Source organism: Phyllostomus discolor, chromosome 1 (assembly GCF_004126475.2).
Source record: "Phyllostomus discolor isolate MPI-MPIP mPhyDis1 chromosome 1, mPhyDis1.pri.v3, whole genome shotgun sequence".
NCBI classification, from domain to species: domain Eukaryota; kingdom Metazoa; phylum Chordata; class Mammalia; order Chiroptera; family Phyllostomidae; genus Phyllostomus; species Phyllostomus discolor.
This window is the reverse complement of record NC_040903.2, coordinates 192,671,932-192,693,162: the sequence shown is the minus strand read 5'-3', so window position 1 is coordinate 192,693,162 and position 21,231 is coordinate 192,671,932. Positions and strand designations below refer to the sequence as shown.

The following is a 21,231-nucleotide window of genomic DNA, read 5'->3' as shown; positions in this document are numbered from 1 at the left end:
GGACAAAGTGCAAACTTGAGAGCATCTACAAATGTTGAGTTCTGATGACAAATATGCATATCTGGGTATGCAACAGTAACTAGCACCGTGGCACTGTCTCTCGCTTTTAAGAACCTTACCCATTAGAGCCCTGGCTAGTATGGCTCAGTGGATTGAGTGCCTGCCTGAAAACCAAAGGGTTGCTGGTTCGATTCCCAGTCAAGGCACATGCCTGGGTTGTGGGCCAGATCCCCAGTAGGGGGTGCACCAAAGGCAACCACACATTAATGTTTCTCTCCCTCTTTCTCTCTCCCTGCCCCTCTATCTAAAAATAAATAAAATATTTTTTAAAAATAAAAATCTCACACATTAGAGCATTGACTTTGACCAACAGAGCATGTGTTTGTTAAATTAATTAGTAAAAATGTCCCAGAACAATTTCTACATAGGGTATAAGCAACAGCTTCTGTTTGGAGAAGCCCAGTATTTATTTTCTCTTCCAAAGAGCACCCTGGTCTCCTGTTAGGGAATTGTCTCTTGTCTCTGAGGACAACCTCATTTGCAGGGTAAATCAAAGGACTCCCCCCACCACCATCAACATCACACACAAGCAGAGGGTCCTTGGAGGCCCCTTTGAAGAAATCCCACTTCTTCCCACCAAAGGGCAAACACAGGACTTAAACTGGGCCAAGAAGGCCCTCCCAGGCCTTAGGCTTGAGAACAGCAACAGAGAACTATAGAGTCTAAGCCTTCTAGCAAAGTAAAGATTTCAGAGGTTTTGACCACCTGAAGCAGCTGGTTTCTAGTATCCCAGGTATCCTAGCAGTACGGTCCCCTAAGACATAAGTTGGTCATGTTAACCAGAGACTCCTAAATGGTGGCCCCGTCAAAGCGCTGACTTCCACACCGGCTCAGCCGTTCTCAGCCTCTCCAGAGCCTCTAGACCACAGCAACCCTCGCTGGCCCCAAAGGGAAAACAGTGAGAAGATCTCTATCCACTGCTGCTCTGGGCTTTGTGCCCAGGAACATCAGACCCAAACGTGAGCACGGGTCACAGGTGCGCGCTCTCATTTTCTGGGGGCTGACTTTCCAGACCCTGGGCTGGTTTTTTCCAGTTTCCGATGCTATAGGGACCGACTGATTTCCAATCCACAGACTTCTGGGTTGATGGAAACCTACTGGAACCTCCTGGTCCTTGAGGATGTACCCCGTGAAGGTCCCCTGCATCTCTTTATCTCCGAGTGATTCCAGGTGGCAAACTAGCGGGTCTGGGGCCACCACTCACCGGCCGGGCTGGGTGCTCAGTGCAGCGGGAACGCAGGAGGTGCTGACCCCGCTGGGCCTCAGGGGCACGCAGATCCTGCAGTTACTAGCAGGAAGGAGTGTTGTGGTCTCATGGGCCCGACATGTTAATGTGGGTTGGAGTTGGTAGCCTGTCCACTTACTTCATTCACCGCCGAGGCTTCTTCGCAGCTGGCTCTCAACTTATTCTGATGGCGTAATGGTTTGCCCTAATGAAGAACAAATGTCCTGTGGCTTTCCAAAGGGGCAGCAGGGTATAGAGGGAAGAATTATGGCCAGGAGGCCTGGATCCCAGGCCTCGCCTGCCGAACAAGAAACAAACTGTGTGACTTTAAACAAGTGACCCTCTCTCTGTCCTTTTCTCCCCTGTAAGTCAGGCTCCCAGGTGTCTACATTTCCTCAGAATCTACAGGCCCTTCTTCCAGTGCCTGCTGGGAAGCAGGTTGTGGGGACTTGAGAGAGGCAGTGGCAGACACCTTCACTAGTTTGCTTTGGACTTGCAGCATCACTGGTTCCAAGAAACATTTTGGTTTCTTAGCTCCAAAGTCTTGTAGGAGGTAGGAGTCTTCAGGGACAACTCAGAGTTCCTGTTGCTGTGGAGAGCTCTCTCCGAGTCCTCGGCATTAGTCACTCGATGCCCAGATGAGATCAAATGGAGAAGTTTCTACTGGATTGGGGCCCTGCAGTTACGATTTTCAGTTAGTGGATCTCACTCTCGGGCAGTTGCATCATCTCAGATATGAACACAAGAGGCTCTGTGGCCCAGGAAGCAGGAAAGGGAAGAGCTGCGTTGACTCAGCTGCTGGGCAGATTGCTGTGCACCTTCAGGCAATTCACTCAACCTCTCTGAGTCATTTTCCTCAATGGCAAAATGAAAGAGTGGGACTTGACTCCTATTCATTTATTTATGGTATATTCCCTGTATCATTAAACACAAGAAGACAAGAAATTCAGAGTGTTGGAAGGGAGGGACTGGATACCCACCAACTGCCAGTGAGGGGCCCTGGGCTACTGGAGCAGGTGTAATTGCTCTGTTGAATTTCTAGCTGCACCAAAAAGGAAGCACTGTGTGCTGCTTAGTTCTCACTGTTCGCTAAATGAAAGCTTACCCACCAGTCAGGACAGAGATCCTCCTTTTCTGCAGTGGATTCTGCAATCTGCTCGTCCTTGCGTTAGAACAGTGAACCCTCACTGAGCACCTAGGAGAGGCCCACTATGCTGGGCCTACAACAGCAACCAGCCCCGAGGTCCCCGCAGGGACGGTGACTTTCTCTTGGGGATTCTCACACAATGGAAATATGACAATAATGCCAACGGTGATTGTGCCAAGGGGCTGAAAGGGGCTCTGTACAAGCGAGGGCCTGGCAGCAGAGATGTGATTCTACAAAGACTTTCCGACAGAGAGCAAAACCACAAATCACTGCTGGGTGTGCCACTTTCCGGGGACCTGGCTTGGTGTGGGGACTTGATCTGGAAAACTGGGAGTGGCGAGTGACTCACATATCCTGGAGACTCTCTCAAGTATTAATCAGCTCATCTCAGAACTGGTCAAGAGATGCTGAGCATTCTGTAGCCAGCCTGGGGCACTAGCGTCCTGTGGGTTTTGACTGGAGAAAGAGCAAACCATGTTGAGATGGCAGTCAGTGCCTGCCTTTCTTTTTTAATTAAAACTTTACATTTTATTATAAACATTTTTATTTTAAAAAAAGAATGTACTTTTAGAGAGAAAGGAAAGGAGGGGGAAAGAGAGAGAAACATCGATTGGTTGTCTCTCGCACACCCCCAACTGGGGACCTGGCCTGCAACTCAGGCATGTGCCCTGACTGGGAATCGAACTGGTGACCTTTCAGTTCACAGGCTGGCACTCAATCCACTGAGGCACCCCAACCAGGGCTTATTATAAACATCTTTAAATGTGCTTAAAGAATTATATAATGAACACTCACATATCTCCCACATAGACTTTACCATTAGTGTCTTGCTATATTTGATTTATCATACACCCACCCCTCTATCCACTCTTTCATCCATCAATCAGTCCTCCTTAATTTTTTGGTGTATTTCAAAGGAAGCTGTAGGCCTCAGCATACTTCAGCCCTAAACACTTCAACATGCATATCATTAACTGGAGTTCAAAATTTGTTTAAGGTTTTGTGTGTGGGGAGATGTAAAATGTACAAAGCTTAAGAGTACCTTTAGGTAAATTTTGACACATTCATGCATCTGTGTAATCTAAATCCCTACCAGGAAACAGAACATTAACATTTCTCCAGAGAGTTCCCTCGTCCACCCCTTTTTAAGGGACTCTGCCCCTGCCCCCTCCACATAGCCCCTGCTGTTCTAATCTCTGTGTTCTGTGCCCCGTGATTCTGATCACTTTGTTACAACTGTTCAACCCGGGTGGGCATCTAATCCAAAAGTGGTCCATCCAGCTGTTCACTAGTGACCTTTCACCTCTGTGGCTGAGCTCAGCAGGATGAGCTGGGCCAACCAGAGTCTCTCAGGAGGTGGGAAATGGAGAGACTGCCCTAGCTGGGCAAAGGCCCTGAGATGAAGGCCAAGAGACAGACTGGGGCCTGGGTAACCACAATCAAGGGCCACATACAAAAGTACAGAGAAGCCAGAACTACTGAGGAATGTGGGGTGTTTACTGGGGACACACAGCCTCTGTGAGAGAGACATGGCCCCTGAGGGAGGGATGGGCGAGGGGGCCTCAGTTTCCTTCATTTGCAGCAGCAGATCCAGGCCTTGGATGTCTGGGGTAACGTGGATGGGCCCCTCCTCTGGGCAGCTACAACAGCCCCACTAAAATGGAAGTGCAGGTGATAGGACACAGGAGAGTTGCGATGACAATGAAAGAATCTTTCTTTGATGAGAGCCATCCAGCTTCCATGTAGGATGGGCTCTAGGCATGACCTAACTGTCCCTGGAAAATAACACAATAATAAATGACATCGGCCTCATATTGAGCCAAGCCCAATACAGCCTACTTTAATGCCTCATCCCACCTGGGCCCCACAGAGATCTTCTCCGGACAGTCTCCTTTCATTGTCCCCATTTTGCAGTTGAGGAAACAGACACAGAACAGAGATGGAAATTGCCCAGGTTTGCAATAAGCTGTGGCACCAGAGCTCACTGTACTAAGGGACTGAGTCCCAGAGTTTTGCTGGATGAGGGGCTGACATGCCTGAGCAGGTGCTGAGTTGGGGGGGGACCCAGTGTCACAGGCAGTGTGTGGTGGTAAGTTTTCTGCCCTGGAGCACTTGTCACACGTGAGCAGCCCATGTATAAAGAATCTCCTTACTCTGGCTCCTACTATCACGGTCCTCGAAATACACCAGGCAGGGCGCATTCGCTGACCCAGGGCTGGGGGCTCCTCTCTTCTACCCTCCTGGGTGCCGAGGCGTCTGCCAGAACAACCGTGTTGCTCCAACCCTGCTCCCGACACACCTGTGTTCCTTCACCCGTCCTTGCTGACAGCGATGGCTAGAGCCCCTGGAGGTGGGACAGTGGCAAGACAGCCCCAACACTGGCACCCAGACGGCATCTCTGCTCCCTGCTCCCTGGGCTGCAGAGCAGGCACCCTCCCGTGAGGAACCGCAGCTCGAGGAGCAATGAGGAAGAGCTCAGGGTCTCCACCGCCCCTGCAACCTCTGAGAAGTTAGGATGATTCTAGTCTCAGGAGAGGGTCAAAGAGATGGTATAGCAGGGCAGGTATGAGCACCCCAAGGTAGGAGTCCCTTTTCCCAAACCAGGAGGGGCATGGCAGAGCTGAATCTTCCTTCTTAGGTACATCCTCCCAGGTATTAGTCCACGCCCGTGTCATCATCTATTCCCCCAGCAGAGTGTAAGCACTGTGAGGACGGGGCCAGGACGCCTTGTTCACCTTTGATTTCCTGGCACCCTGCAGAGTTCCTGATGCACAGTAGGTACTTAATAAATATACAGCAACTTAAAGGAGTGAGGACACAACATGGGGAAGCTGAGAATTCACAGGGATAATGATAACGTAATTTAAGTAGCACTTCCAAAGTGCCAGGCCCCATGCCACCAGCACCACTTTTAGTAAATAATCAAACCCTTGTAACTACCCTGTGATGTAGGTACTGAGGCACAGAAAGGTTAAGTAACTTGCCCAAAGTCACACAGTTAGTAAGTAGTGGAGCTACATTTGAACCCAGCATTTAGACTCCTGAGTCCATGGTCTTACCTCCTGTGATGACCACTATCCTATCTTTCCTAGCGTAAAGCTTCCTGGAAAAGCTTCCTGGCGTGTTAAACCAAGCTCCTCACCTGCCTGAGCCCAGGCTCTGGTGCGGGAGTGGGGATTCAAACCCAGGCCCGGCTGCCTCCAGGCCTGTGTGCTGTAACACACAACCCTGTCTCTGGGCAGCAGTGAGCAAGGCAACAGCACGAGGAATTGCCTTTAGAAGGTAAGAGGCCTCAGGATCCAAGCCCCTCTGAAGGGTATGGAAACTCACTATGCTGCTTGAGCTGTCTGCATGTAAAGAAAAAAAAAATCAGCTGGTGCTGATATAATCTTTGTCAATTCTGAGAGGACCTCTCAGAGTTCCTTGGGGGCAAACCCCATCAGGTAACTTACGAGAATTAATAGTCCTAACACTTGGTTTTTGAAGTGCTCTGGGCATGCTGGTACTCACCAGCAGGAAGTAATTTCAGAATGAATACCGTTTCTCTAAGGCTCTTCATGATGTCTTGGGGTTTAGACAGGCCCTGGGGACAGGCTCAGCTCCTACCCAGCAAGCCTCTGCTCCGGCAGAGGACTGTGTCTGTGATGATAGGGGACTGCACAGGGCTGCCCAGACCTGTGAATTATCAGGACTTGGAAATGCCACAGGCCTGCATCCTGGGAGAAGGGAGAGCGATGTCAATGCATTTGAGCAAGTCATGTCTCCCTGGGTCACGCAGGCACATGGAGCCCAGGAGGATGGAAGGCTGGGCTGGTCAGCTGTCACGACCACATAGCCCCGCTGGAACAAGGAAGACAGACTTCCACCACTGAGCTCACAGAGCACCTGAGGGTGGGGAGGGCAGATACACAGAGCACTGGGGTCCCTGGGCTTTGGAACTGCCCTGCTTCTCCTCTCGTCCTATCCCTCCCTCCTGCTCCAGGGATTCAACTGGGGGCTTTGAGTGAGACCTCACAAACCTTATGAGGTATGAGGCTAAAATGGATTTCCGCTCTCCACACACGAGCGCCAAGCACCGAGAATTGCTTTACTGTCCCCCAGGGAAATGAAATGGTGCCAGGTGGGAGGCGGGCTCTGCAGAAGGCTGGGGGAGCAGGACCTTGCCTGCGGTCCTCCACAACCCTCATGCTCCATCTTCATGCAGTGCAGACCCGGCAACCTCGGGGCAGCAGCTCTCTCTTTCCTTTTAAAGTGTTTTTAGATGTAAGGATTTTTTTAATTCCAAAAAGTACAAAGACTAACTAACACTCACCTGTACTGCCATCAGAATTCACAGTTTGTTAACGTTTTGTCAGATTGGCTTCAAGCCTCTATCCTTTAAACAACTGAAATAAAATGTTACAAATAAAGCCAAACTCCCTGTTGGTCCACTCCCCCATCTCTCTCCAGCAGCGTTCACTGCCTGGGCATCCTCTCTGGTCCATTGCTATACTTTGAAATGTATATATGCACACAGACACACACGCATCCAGGAACAATAGACACAACTGTTTTGTATTATTCTAATTTGCATAAGTGTATTTATTATACTAAATGATCTGTAATTGGGTTTTTCTCCCCCATTAACATCATGTTTTTAAGCTCCATTCATGCTGACACATATTGATCTAGTTCATTTATTTTATTTCTGCAAGGCAATTCAGCTCAGGTAGGGGGGCCAGACTCCTTTGCGTGGGACTCTCTCAGGTAACACCAAGACTTCCCCTGACCTCAGAGGTTCTGCTGATTTGGAGAGCCTACACCAACTGCAGGGACTCTGCGCACGCCACATCCTTCTGGTCCATAAAACCTTCCAATCCCCACCCTGACCCCTGGATCTTCCCTCCAGCTCCAATCCCCACCCCACTCCTTTGTCTAACCTGTCTAATACTTCTTCACCTTTTTAGGTTTTCCACCCTGAATTCAAGAAATAAGGAAATTCAGCTCCTTCGCAAAGTCTGTTTTCCCCTCGTAAGCCATGTCTATCAGGTGGTGGGCATCCTGAAGTTGGCATCTCTGCAGACTTTGGTGCCAGGAAAACCTGGCTCAGCTCTGGCTCTGGTGGCAGGTAAGCTGCCCTCCCTCGGTCAGACCCCTTATCTGTGAAATGGGGGTAGTAACGTTCAGGTCACAAGCCAGCTGTGACAGTCTCAAGGAAAACTAGATGAAACACAACTGGCAATCTCCTGACACATATCAGGTGAGCAAAAAGGGCTGTTGTTACCCTTCTGTCTCAAACCTGCAGTCACAGCGGTCTCTCAGAATGTAATTAGACCACATCACCGCTTTGCTAATGTGACTTTCCCAGATTAGGTCAAGCAGGCTTTGCAATATCTCCCTTGGTCTGTGAATTAGCACTCCCTCGGAGTGCTTGCTCTGGAGGAGGCCAGCCACCACAGCGTGAAGACACTCAACCAGGCCTGCGAAGAAGCCCACGTGTGAAGAACTGAGGCCTCCTGACAACAGCCAACACCAGCTTGCCAGCCACATGAGACGGCCACCTTCCACACTGTCCATGACTGCAGCCCCAGCTGACATCTGACCGCAACTGCATTGAGAAGCCCCGAGCCGGGACCACCCAGCCAAGCCACTCCCAAATATGTGACTCACAGACACAAGAGAGAATGAGTGATTATTGTTTTTTTAAATATATATATTTTATTAGTTATGCTATTACAGTTGTCCCATTTCTCCCCCTTTATTCCCCTCCACCCTGCACCCCCCCTCCCACCCACATTCCCACCTCTTCATGTCCATGGGTCATACATATAAGTTCTTTGGCTTCTCTAGTCCCTACACTATTCTTAACCTCCCCATGTCTACTTTATACCTACCATTTATGCTTCTTATTCCCTGCACCTTTTCCCCCTCTCACCCCCTCCCACTCCCCCACTGATAACCCTTCATGTGATCTCCATTTCTGTGATTCTATTCCTGTTCTAGTGTTTGCTTAGTTTGTATTCTTATGGTTTTGTTGTTAATAGTTGTGAGTTTGTTATCATTCTACTGTTCATATTTTTTATCTTCTTTTTCTTAGATAGGTCCCTTTAACATTTCATATAATAAGGACTTGGTGATGATGAATGCCTTTAATTTGACCTTATCTGGGAAGCACTTTATCTGCCCTTCCATTATAAATGATAGCTTTGCTGGATAGAGTAATCTTGGATGTAGGTCCTTGCCTTTTATGACTTGGAATACTTTCCAGCACCTTCTTGCCTGTAAGGTTTCTTTTGAGAAATCAGCTGAAATTCATATGGGCATTCCTTTGTAAGTAATTGTCTCCTTTTCTCTTGCTGCTTTTAAGATTCTTTCCTTATCTTTAACCTTAGGTAATGTAATTATGATGTGCCTAGGTGTATGCCTCCTTGAGTTCAGCTTCTTTGGGACTCTCTGAGCTTCCTGGACTTCCTGGAAGTCTATTCCCATTGCCAGATTGGGGAAGTTCTCCTTGATTATTTTTTCAACTAAGTTTTCAATTTCTTGCTCTTCCTCTTCTCCTTCTGGCACCCCTAGGACTCGGATGTTGGAAAGTTTAAAGTTGTCCTAGAGGTTCCTAAGCCTCTTCTCATTTTTTTTTTTGAATTCTTGTTTCTTCATTCTGTTCTGGTTGACTGTTTATTTCTTCCTTCTGCTCCAAACCAATGATTTGAGTCCCAGTTTCCATCCCTTCACTGTTGGTTCCCTGTACATTTTCCTTTATTTCACTTTTCACAGCCTTGACCTTTTCCTCTATTTTGCAACCATATTCAACCAATTCTGTGAGCATCCTGATAACCAGTGTTTTGAACTGTGCATCTGATAGGTTGGCTATCTCTTCATCACTTAGTTGTATTTTTTTTGGAGCTTTGATCTGTTCTTTCATTTGGGCCTTTTTTTTGGGGGGGGGTCTCCCTGTGCCTGTTATGAAGTAATGGGTGGAGCCTTAGGTGCACACCAGGGCGGGGCAACCCATGTAACTGTGGGAACAATGCAGTATGCTCAGCTCTCTGCTGGTTTTCAGTCACTTCCCCCACTACCCACAAGCAAATTGGGCCCTTCTGGTGCTCATTCCCATGTGGGGGACCCTGTGGGTCTCTCCAGTGAACTCTCCTGTGAGGCTGGGAGTTTCTCCTGGCACCTCAACCCCACAGATGTTTTTAGTCAGAGGCTTTGAGGCTTTATTTCCCTGAGCTGGAGCCCTGGCTTGTGCAGTCTGTCTCTCTCTCCAGTTGTTCCTCCTGGTTTATCTGCACACAAATGTGGCCCCCAGCCCTCTAGCCACCACCTTGCCTCGAGTCCTCTCTGCCTAGCTATCCATCTCTGCCCCTCCTACCGGTCTGGATGAATGTTTCTTCTTTAACTCCTTGGTTGTCAGACCTCAATACAGTTCTATTTTCTGTCAGTTCTGGTTGTTTTTTGTTTCTGAATTTGTTGTTGTCCTTCTTTTGTTTGTGCGAGGAGGCACAGTGTGTCTACCTATGCCTCCCTACTGGCCAGAAGTCTGGTTTTTCATTAAATTTTAAGGTGATTTGTTATGCACATTAAATAAGTAATGTACAAGTTAACAAATAATGACAAGTTGTATTGTTATCACTAATTTGTAAAAACAAATTAGTATACTACAAAAAACAATTTTGTATACTAGTGCTAGTATAGCACTTAATATGTGCTAGGCACTACTCTATTATTTTTTTTTAATCCTCACCTGAGGATATGTTTTCATTGATTTTAGAGAGAGCGAAAGGGAGAGAGAGAGAGAGAAACATCAATAAGTTGCCTCCCCTACATGCGACAACTGGGGATCAAACTTGCAACCGTATGTGCCCTGACCAGGGATTGAACCCACAACCTTTTGGTGTATGGGACAACACTCCAACCAACTGAGCCATCCAGCCAGGGATAGGCACTATTCTAAATACTTTATGAAAATTAATTCATTTAATCTTCATAGCAGCCATCTAAAACAGGAAATACTAGTATCCCAATTTTATAGGCAAGATAACTGAGGCACAGAATGCTTAAATAACTTGCTAGTGAGTGGCAGAGCTGAAACATGAACTGTGACACTCTGGCTCCAGCCACTGTCCCCATAACCACTATCTCATGCTGCATTCTTAAACAAAACCATAACCAGAGTGGTGACACCAAAAAGCAAGAAATGTTCTCAAATTTACTGAGAACAATTTTAAGGGAGGGGAGAAGGAAAGAAACAAAAAAAAGCCAACATATTTTCTTGCCCCCAGACCCTCCAGGTTCCTATCCTTCTCCTTGGGCTTCAGCTCTAACCACCTCCCATGCTACCAGTAGCCTGGTCCCCCACAGCCAACTCACCTCCACTGAGTTTTTAAAGGGTTTGCACAATGTTTTAAAACTCTTAGCACGTCTCCTTAGTTAGGGTTCTGATCCATGGAGATGACCAGTGTCCCCTCTGCACATCTGCTGATTCAACATAAACCTCATCCCTGCTTCTTCAAACGGGCCAGCATCTTATAACATACCAGGTCCTTATTCTCCAGCATGGAGAAACCCACCAAGACACATCTTAATTAAGTCACCCAAGATTAAAGATAAGGAAAGAATCTTAAAAGCAGCAAAAGGAGACAGTTACCTACAAATGTGTTTCCATAAGACTACAGCTGATTTCTCAAAAGAAACCTTACAGGCAAGAAGGTGCTGGAAAGAAGTATTCCAAGTCATGAAAGGCAAGGACCTACATCCAAGATCACTCTATCCAGCAAAGCTCTCATTTAGAATGGGAGAGCAGATAAATTGCTTCCCAGATAAGGTCAAGTAAAAGGGGTTCATCATCACCAAGTCCTTATTATATGAAATGTTAAAGGGACCTATCTAAGAAAAATAAGATCAAAACTATGAACAATAAAATGACTCGCAATGATCAACAATCAATCCTAAAAAACAAAAACAAACTAAGCAAACAACTAGAACAGGAATAGAATCACAGAAATGGAGATCACATGGAGGGTTATCAGCAGGGAGGGGAAAGGAGGAAAATGGGGGGAAAGGTACAGAGAATAAGAAGCATAAATAAAGAGCAGGTAAAGTAGATACGGGGAGGTTAAGAACAGTATAGGAAATGGAGAAACCAAAGAACTTAAATGTATGACCCACGGACATGAACTAAGAGGAGGGGGAGTGCTGGAGCAAGCAGGGTTGCAGGGTGAGGAGAATAAAAGGGAGAAAAAAATGGGACCATTGTAATCGCATAATCAATAAAATATTATTTAAAAAATATCAGACCTTTAAGGTGGAACAAAATCACTCCAGGAAGTCAACGTCATCAGTGAAGGATCAGCAAATACAAAACACATGTTCTGCAGTCCCCTCCCTTGCCCTTTGCAGACATGGCTAATCAATCGCTTCTTTCCCACTCAGTCTGGAGGCAGCTTCAGAATCCGACTCACAGCAGCCTCCTGACTGCCACTTCCATAGGTTCTGAGTCGCCAAACAGAGCTGAAGCCTATTTGTCATTCTGGCTCTAACAGGACAAAGACGAACACGAAAAGCAACAGACTAGAACTAATCTCCCTCCTTCCCAAGGGAGTGAGAAGCTCCCTGCCTCCACTGCTCTTACCCCTCCTCGAAAACCCATGGTCACCACAGCCAGAGCTTCAAAGGGATTTTAAAAAGAGAAGACACTGCAAAAACACTTTGACATTGGTTTTATGATGGGATGAGGACAAGGGCCCCTGCTGAGAAGGGTCCCATGCCCCTAAATGAGGGTGACTTAGGAGCTCAGCAACAGATGGACCAGGAAGAACGATCCTGGAGACAAGGTAAACCAGGAACGTAGCCACGTTCTTTATACATAACCTTCCACTAACAACCTCTGAGCACTTTAGAGAAGGGTCATGAACACACATAAGGATGAGAACTGTCCAATGGAAATACAATGCAAGCCTCATCTATAATTAAAAATTTTCTGCAAGCATATTTAACAAGTAAAAAGAAAAGAGGTAATATTAATTTTAATAATACATTTTATTTAGTCCAATATGTTCAGATATTATCATTTCAACACATCAACAGTTTTTTTTTTTTGGACACCAGAGTATTTATTGTGGGACTAATCAGCGAAATCCTCAGGATGAGCTGGACGCCACAACAGCTGCCCTCTTGGGTTTGGGTGTCGTTCCTTCACGGAATCCATGCCTGAATCTGTGGTACACGATCTTCAGGTGCCTCATGCGACCGGTCCCGGTAGTGTTTCGTCGCTTGGCCTTGGCACTCCAGTTACACTTTCTCTTCTGCTTGGTGGGGTAGCCGCACTTGCCGCAGGTGGACTTTTGCAGGTGGTAGGCCTTGGAGCCGCAGCGGTGGCACAGCGTGTGCGTCTTGTTGCGGCGCTTGCCGAACGACAACGTCCCTTTCGTCATCTTGCTTCTGCCGCCGAGACCAAAGAGCAACAATATTTTTTTTAAAAATCAGGGGTAATTTGCCCTGGCTGGCGTAGCTCAGTGGATTGAGCTCGGGCTGCGAACCAAAGCATCGCAGGTTCAATTCCCAATCAGGGCACATACCTGAGTTGCAGGCCATGGCCCCCAGCAACTGCACATTGATATTTCTCTCACTCTCTCTCTCTTTCTCCCTCCCTTCCCTCTCTAAAAATAAATAAATTTTTTTAAATCTTTAAAAATCAGGGGTAATTTAATTATTTTTCTTTTGTACTAAGTCTTTAAATTCCAGTATGTATTTTATGCTTATGGCTCATTTCTACTTAGATACTAAATTTTCACCAGAAATACTGGATCTGTATTGAGCTGTCATAAAGTTTACAGTTGAAGATATAGATTCCATATATTGACATTCTTATAAATGCTTCTAAAAGTTTTCCAATAACTGAAACGAGTGGCTGGGTTTAAATTAAATCAACTAAATTAAATAAAATTAAAAATTCATTTCCTCCTGTTGCTCTAGCCCCATTCGAAGTGCTCAATGGCCACATGTGGATGGTGGCAACTGTACAGGCCACTTATTCACGCATTCACTGGCTGATTCTTGTACAAGTGTGCCCTGACTGGGGATCGAACCCTCAACCTTGGCATATTGGGATGATGCTCTAACCAACTGAGTACCCAGCCAGGGCCCAGTACCGTTAACTTTTGCCTTGCAAATCTCTTCAGCCACCTGCACCCTCCATGGCCCCTCACTAGCTTCACACACACACACACACACACACACACGAGTATGTGCACACACACAAGTACCTCATTGCTTTTACATTATAAAGAAATGAAGTGTTCTAGCCATAGAACATTTTTCAAAGAACTTAGGTTTACCTGTTTAAGAACCAACACTTACTAATATATTTGACCACACTGCTGGAAAATGTTCTGAACTGAATGATACCATTCCCTGACGTCCCAAGCCCGTACTCTGAATGTAATTTATCACTTCCTGATGACTCAGGGACATTTCTGAGCCTGCCTTCACCACGGCCTGTGAGGCCTAGTGATCCGGCCTGCCACTTGGGCAACTTCAGCCCTTTGCATACATTGTCCCAGCCAAGCACACCAAGCACGCCCCACACAGAGATGGCCCTGGGCTTTGGCTGGAACGCTTTCTCCCTAGGGGCCTGTGTGGCTCACTCTTTCCACTGAACCTCAGCTCATACACCGTCTTGTCAGAGAGGCCTTTCTTGGCCACCCTTCTCTCATCTGGCCGTTCCCTTTGGCTGCTTTATTTCACTTTGCTCCACAAACACATCGCTCAGGTACGCTGCTACTCAAGATTGCCCTGACAAACAGTGGACAGGGCCCTGGAAGGTAGGACAGGCTACCCGTAAACTCCCCCCAGGTCGGACGAGGGACATAAAAAAAGAAGTGGAATATGGGAATGTCAGGCTCAAGGGCCTCAGTGGAGCAGAAAAGCCTTTGCAGGCCTCTGTGCCTAGGAGCAGGAAAAATGCTAACGACCAGCACCAGCGCTCCCTACTCTGCAACTTTGCCTCTGACCAGCCTTGGCCCTCTCCCCTTCCCTGCTTGGCAGTTCCAAAGAAACAGGGAGGGGACAGCAGAGCAGCAGTTACAGGCTTTTTTTCGTCGCCCTCCACCCTGGGCTCTGTGTTGGGCCAGCCCTGCATCCCAGGTGCCAAGTCTCTTGCAGTGCAATAATTGGACTATTTCAGACTCAGTTAGCGAGCTGCCTGACATCTCAGGAGACAGCCGGGACAAGGAGCCTTTTTCCTCCTCCTCCCCAGTGCTGTTGGAAGAAAGCACTGACCTGCTGACAGGGAGCGTGAAGGGAAACCCTGGTCTGCCTCTGCACGGTTCAGTGACGGACAGGTTCAGTGAGAAAGTTTTCCTCCTGATGAAAAGAAATCTCTCTTTCTGCAACTTTTACTCAGTGGCCTCAGTTCTGTTTCTACAGAATAATTCAAATAAGCCTCCTGCTTTTTCCGCTGGCTCAGTGCTAAGCACTGACGGGGGATTCAGAAGTGGGAGACATGGTTAAGGGGTGTACACGTTAGCTCAGGAATCAAGAATTACTTTATTCAGCCTTCAAATAGTTTTTAAAATAATTATCTTCATTGGCTTTATCGTTATAACATTAATAGGTGCTTATTATAGTCACTGTTGGAAAGAGCCAAAATATGAAAGGGGAATTACCCATAATCCTACTTTACTATGCTAACATTTTGTTCTAAATGGTTTCACAGCTTCTCCTCCTATAAATGTTTATGGAATGAATACAAAGCAGGGTGCTGCTCTAGGTGCTCTGGGAAAGACGTGCTGAAGCATTGGATTTGGCTCTTGCCCTGACGATGCTGCAAGGGAAACGAGACACTTGCATTGCCTTCAGAGGCAGAAACACTGAGTTTCAGAAGCACTCACTAGCTGCTGGGTCACGGGTGAGCCACTGAACCTCTCTAAGCCTCACTTTACACTGGTGTTAACTGGACCTGATAACGCCACCTTCCTCAAAGGTTGTTCAGGGGATTCAAAGCTTGTAAAATGCCTAACACTGTGTCAAAGCGTCCAGCAAGTCAGCCACCATAAGTGTAATACAGAGGTGACAGCGATTATGGAGGCTGGGTGGTCGCAGAGCAAAGACTACAGGTGCTCAGAGAGAGGCGAAGCCGCTTGAAACTGTTTCCAGAGCGGGCTGCACACTGTCTGTAACCACACCAAGCGCAGCGTCCGATTCAGTGAACCGAATTACTGCCCAAGGGTAACCATCACTGACTCACGTCTGAAAGCTCTGCTCCCTGCTCCTTTCTAGAAGCCTTGGGTTGACTGGCTGTTTAGCCTCCCATGTCTTTGCCCAGCTGTTCACCGGGAAGGTGTTTCAGGTCTCGAGAAGCAGACAGGAATAAATCTTCAATCCTCTGGCTGTAATGAAATGTTCAGCTCCAGGCTCACCTCTAACCCCAGGGCGGTTTCCTCCATTCCAGCAAGACAGTCCCCCAGGGAATTCGGCCCAGCCTTGTCAATCAGTGCCCCTCCACCTGGGCTTAGATGGCGCTTTCAGAGCCCCACTCACAGAGCCAACAATCAGCCACCAGAGAAGAAAGCCAGGCCCAAGCCCTGGAGCAGCCACGGCACAGAAATAAGTGACTGGAAGGAGCAGCACCCTACAACTAATCCCATACCCCTGCGCTGTGGGCCTCCCAGGGAGGTGACTCAGACCGTCAGGGCCCTTACCAGCCTCGGTGCCTCTGGTCTGTCCCTAATTCCCAGGAGCAGATCCCAATGCGATCCAGGATGGGATCCCAGTGACTGAAAACCAGGCCCTTTCAATCTCAACATTCGGCAGGAGGGATTGTGAGTGTTTGTGCTTCTCCCTCCCCGCCCTCTTTTCTGTGTGCAGCACCTAGATAAATTAATTAAAAAATCATTTTCCCATTTAAACAAATCATATTCCCACGGTTCCAAAATGCACACATTATAAATAAAATATAAACCCAGACAGAGCTAACTGAAGCCTCTGCTCTCCGGGAACAGCGCCGGGAAGCCACCACCTGTGTTCCTTCCTGCTGGGGAAGGGGCATCCCTGCGAAGCCTCAGGGGTGACAAGCCATGCACCTCACAGTGCCCTTCAGGAGAAGTCCCTCAGAGCCAGTTAGTGACATCAAGAAATGAATAAGCTTATCTAAGGATCAACAGAAATCATGTAACCCAAATTTAACACACAGAATAACCAAGGTCCAGAGATGTTAAGTATTTTATCCATGGTCACTCAGCAGTATCCCAGTGGTTGGATAAGAAACTCCAGTTTAGAAAAACTCTTGCCTAAAACTTCTTGGTTCCAAATAGGAGATGTTGCAAAAGGGTCTACCTATCTTTAAAATACCCATGATAGATAGTCTTTTTAAAATAGCCCTGTAAAGTGACACTTCCATGTAAGGCCTGAGCACCCCATCCACGCCTGTTAGAGAATTTGCATGCGGAAAACCTGGGTCCCAAACCCGACGCCAATGTCCTTCCCGACTGTGAGGTCCGAAGCTGGAAGGCCAGAGATGCCTGTTTTGCCTCCTGCTTTCACCGTGTCCAGTGCCCTCGTGCCTCAATGTAGATTGAAGTGGATGTCCCCAAACCCACCATCTTCCCCATAAAGTACAGCATGGAGAAATCACAAACCCTGCATGCGGCATTGTACGCAGCCATCGAGGGATGCAGCCAGTGCCTCCCTTCAGTTTTACAGAGTCTGTGACCAATTTTTCACATCGAAATTTGTGACACATGGGCTGACAGCAGGACAGAATATTAAAAATCGGGACCTCCCCAAGAAATCAGGACCTTATGGTTGCCATGCCGACACTCCACAATGTCAAAGAAGCGCCTCTGAGGTCCAGAAGCAATCTGGCTGGATTCGGATAGCCCCGACATTGTGAAGGCAGAGCTGCCTCCTGGCCCGGCTGCTATGCAGGCCCTCCCTCTCGAAACCCAGCTCTCTGATTCCCCAGGGGAGTGATGATGACGACACCTGTCTGAATTTTCGCATCCTCTGTCAGCAGAGCTGGCCACATCATTCTCTAAGAAGCTAAAAATCCCCACACAGTGTCTGGGCCCAACCAAATCAAGACGTGTTTGGGAATGGCAAGAAGAGTAGTGAGATGTCAACCAGATTTCAGGGAGAAAGCCAATCCTCAGCTACACCTGCTCCTTTTAAGTTAGTTGAACAAAGGGTTCAACTCCTGAAGAAGTGGGATAGGCTTTCCCCCATCTCCTAAGTTAGGCAGTCAGGTTGGGGCTGGGAATGAATGAAGTATGAGAGAGCTATGAAGCTAGGACCGTTGACTGCTCCCGGAGATGGGCAGAAATCTTACTTCACTCATCTGACTCGTACTTCCGTCTGGCTGTGTGCATCCACGTGGGGACGCGAGAAGCTTCCTGCATAGTCCCTGTGTGGTAGCTTACATTCAGTGAGGAGACAGGGCAGATGACTGAAGTGACTACCTCAGCAGACAGGGATACAACGCAAGGCGGTGTGCGTCTGGGAACCGATGACTATGGAACAGACACCCAGGACTAAAGCTTAAGAAGTCAGGGAGGGGGCTGACTATTACCCTATGTGGCCAAAGAAGGTTCTACCACTCACTCCCCAGGAACTTCCTCTCTCCCTCTCTTCTGGCACTTCCATTCCCTGGCTGCTTCACACTTTCAAGTTGGCTTCCAGGTCACAGCCCTTTCTAATCTGCAGCAAGTCAAAAACCCCAAGGGACCAGGACAGGGCGAGAGGAGGTTCTCTGGAGCCCCCTCCACGACTTCCAATTTCCACCCCTCAGAAGGAGTGCTGCATGCCTCCAGCAGTGCCCCTCCCCCCACACCATCCTGGGGCTCTCAGGCCCAGTAGACTAGCCTTCCCGGCTGATCTCCACAGGCCCTGAGAGGAGAAGGGGAGAGGTCCATGTGCAAGGTCAGGACTCTGAAGCAGAGGCACGTGTGATGAGACCCAGCCTGGGGTTCTGAGCAGCAGTCTCCCTGTGCTCTCTTCCCCCGCATTTTCCCTCCTCTCTCCCCTCCCTCTCCTCTTCTAGCTCAGACCCTGCCCCCACCCCTCGGCAGAGGACAGAACATCTGGCCAGACTGCCAGTCCCCTGTGGCTCTGGGCCCACCTACCCTGAGACCAAGACTGGATGTAAGAAGGGGGCAGCTTGGAGGAGTCCTTGGTGTGGAAGCTCAGCTCCCAGGGTATCTGGGTCACTACTGGTTTGGCCAGTTCCACTCCAACCTGTCAGTCCACCCTGATCCCAACACTCTGGAGGCTTTTCCTCATCAGTCGTTCTATCCAAACATCCACAAGTGCTGTGGAACCAGTGTCCCAGTGCCAGGGACCCTCGACCAGAAAGGGAAATTCCTGCTAAGTAGGCTCACCCCCATTTAGTTCAACCAGACAGAGGTTTTGGAATGGGGTGGGGTGGGGGTGGGGGGTGGGTGCTGGGAAAACCAGCACACTCCAAGGCAAGTATCTCAGGCAAAGCCAGGAAATACAGTTCCTTTGCAGGGATTTCTACTTCTTCCCGGGTGGGTAACACAACACAGAATCTGGAGTAGGATGAGAATATGAGTTCCACACCGACACCCCCCCACTGCCACAGCCACATTCTTGGGGCTCAGCTGCCTCTGCAAAAACATCTCAAATTCTCCACACAAGCCCTCGCCCTCCTGACCTGTATCTCCCCAGGAGCTCCTCAGCCCCTCCCTCCCCCGGCCCCTGTCTCTTCAGGTCAGAATGGCCGCCCCAGTCGACTCCCCACCCTCGGCCCCACACTTTGCTTTCCCACCCTCTGGTCCATGTCTAGCCAGGCTGCATCCGCCCAGCAGTTGGTCCCGACGACTGCCCATGGATGTCGCTCGACACCCGGCCGGGTCGGAAGAACGCAACCCGCCGGAACGCGGCCTCTCCGCGGGTCCTGGAGCCGCCAGCCTCAACAGGTGCCCCTGCCACGGAGCCGTCACCCTGCGCCCGGGCGGAGGCGGTGGCAGGCACGCCCTCTGCAGGACAACGGGGCTCCGCACGCCCCAACCCAAGTCCCTGGAGCGCCTAGGGCCCCAGCAGCTCCGCCGAGGCCCTAGCTGTGCTCTGCCGCCTTTGTTTCCCCGCTCGCCTTGACCTCTTGAGGCTGACCTCATGAAAGGAAATCTCCGAGCCCGGCCGCAGACACTGCACGCTCACCTGTTCGTGATGGGGCAATGGGTTCGTACAGGACGAGACCTCTCCACGACCCAAAGAACGCCAGGGGTGTTGGTGGGAAGTACTCCGTGTCAAAGAAGCAGATTCTAGTTGACCCGGGCTAAGAAGGTGACGCAAAGCCGGGCACAGCCCACAGCGACCCTGCCTCACTTAACATCCCCCCACCCCATGTCCTTGGCCCCCAGTAGGTTGGAGAAGGGGTGCGCATGGCCACCTACGCGCTTAGCTGCGCGCGGTTCTCACTGCCGGTTCGCTGCGCGCAAGGTACAGCCGCCTTCCCGAGCCGGCGAGGCGGCGGCAACCCCCCGCCCCAGTCCGGCGGCGCAGTGCCGAGAGAGCCGCCACGTTCCCAGTAGCTCGCGCACGCGGGGCCCACCAAACTTGCAGCACTTTCTCCCAACCCCCACTCGCTGTCACCCTTCCTCCATCCGTGCGCCCTGGCCTCGCTGGCCCTACGGAGGTTGCCATAACAACGTGCAGGAATGCTCCAACATATACAAAGCCGAAAGGGCGCGGCGGGCACGCAGCCCCCGGCCCGGCCCCGCGCCCTCTGCAGCCGCGCGGGTCTAGGACGCGCGCCGCGGTTCCCCGGCTGGCTGCCTGGGCGCACAGGGAGGACTCACAATAAGCGGGATGGTGCGGTCTTCGCGAAGCTGCTCCGGCCTCCCACCGGCCCTCTGCGCGCCCCGGCCGCTTGAGGATGCTGCGTGGGCTCGGTTGTCCTGCCATAAGTAGTAGAAAGTGCCCAGGATCCAGGCTACGGTCAGGATGGCGATGGCATTGGCACGGATCTTCCTCATGGTGGGCGGGCGGGCGCCCCGAGTGAGGGCCGGGGCCGGCAAGCTCTAGGGGCTGGGGTGGGGGCACTCACAGCCCCAGCTGTTTGTTTTCGCTCGCGCCCGGCTGCTCAGTCCTGCAGAGCAGAAAAAGGAGAGAGGTGGAGGGGGCGGGGGGGTGATAGGGAGAGACAGGCGCGCGGAGCGATCCTCACGGTCCTAATGCCCTTCAGCCCCGTGCGCGCGTCCCCCGAGGGCCCATTCATTCACGCGCAGAGCCCGCCCAGAGCTCCAGCCCGCGCCGGCTGTCCCGGCTGCTGCGCTCCGGGAGAGAAGCACCAGGGTGCGAAGTGGTGAGAGAGGAAGGCCAGAAGAGGCAGACGCCCGCGGCGGAATGGCGACGGGCTAGAGCCAATCTTGACTCCCAACGCTCGGAGACAGAGCACCCGGCGGCTGCCCCCGCGCGGCCTTGGTCTGTCCCGCCTACCTTCACCCACCCCCGGGCCGAGCGGCCCTGAGTCACCGTCTGGAGATGCGCGACCCCGGCCCGGGCCTGGGCCCGCGCCGCGGAGCTGCGGATCTAGGCTGCGCTTGAACTGCGCTCTGGAGCGTTAAGTTATGGTCGGCGAGCCCATGGGAAGGGGCGGCTGGGCTACAGGAAAGTGTCGAGTTTGCACCGGAATTCTCCCCAGCCTAGGATGCCAAGCCGACCGAGGGCCCGCCTTGAGGAGAGATTGGAAGGTAGTGCACTTGACATTCGAAGAGAGCTCCGCTTCACAACAGTGAAAAGAGAATAGGGGTACAACCACCTCACACGTTGATTGGCCTGGGGCTCCCAGCTTTCGTGA

General features: G+C 50.1%; 2 protein-coding genes across 2 annotated transcripts in view; both read right to left on the bottom strand.

Moving 5' to 3' along the window:
• GALNT16 (polypeptide N-acetylgalactosaminyltransferase 16) overlaps positions 1-20,752 on the bottom strand; it is a 79,829-nt gene extending 59,077 nt beyond the window's left edge. Inside the window, exon 1 of the mRNA XM_028508024.2 lies at positions 20,231-20,752. Within this exon, the coding sequence (XP_028363825.1) occupies positions 20,231-20,407 (177 nt within the window). The 5' untranslated portion in view covers positions 20,408-20,752. The remainder of the gene's footprint in view (positions 1-20,230) is intronic.
• Positions 12,501-12,882, bottom strand: LOC114493247 (60S ribosomal protein L37-like). The gene has a single exon (XM_036011360.1). The coding sequence runs from the start codon at positions 12,845-12,847 to the stop codon at positions 12,554-12,556; it is 294 nt and encodes a 97-aa protein (XP_035867253.1). The 5' UTR covers positions 12,848-12,882; the 3' UTR covers positions 12,501-12,553.
• Positions 20,753-21,231: the final 479 nt, after the last annotated feature.

Bases quoted from the DNA above. Each gene is read 5' to 3' on its own strand.
- LOC114493247 (XM_036011360.1), bottom strand. From the start codon at position 12,847: ATGACGAAAGGGACGTTGTCGTTCGGCAAGCGCCGCAACAAGACGCAC.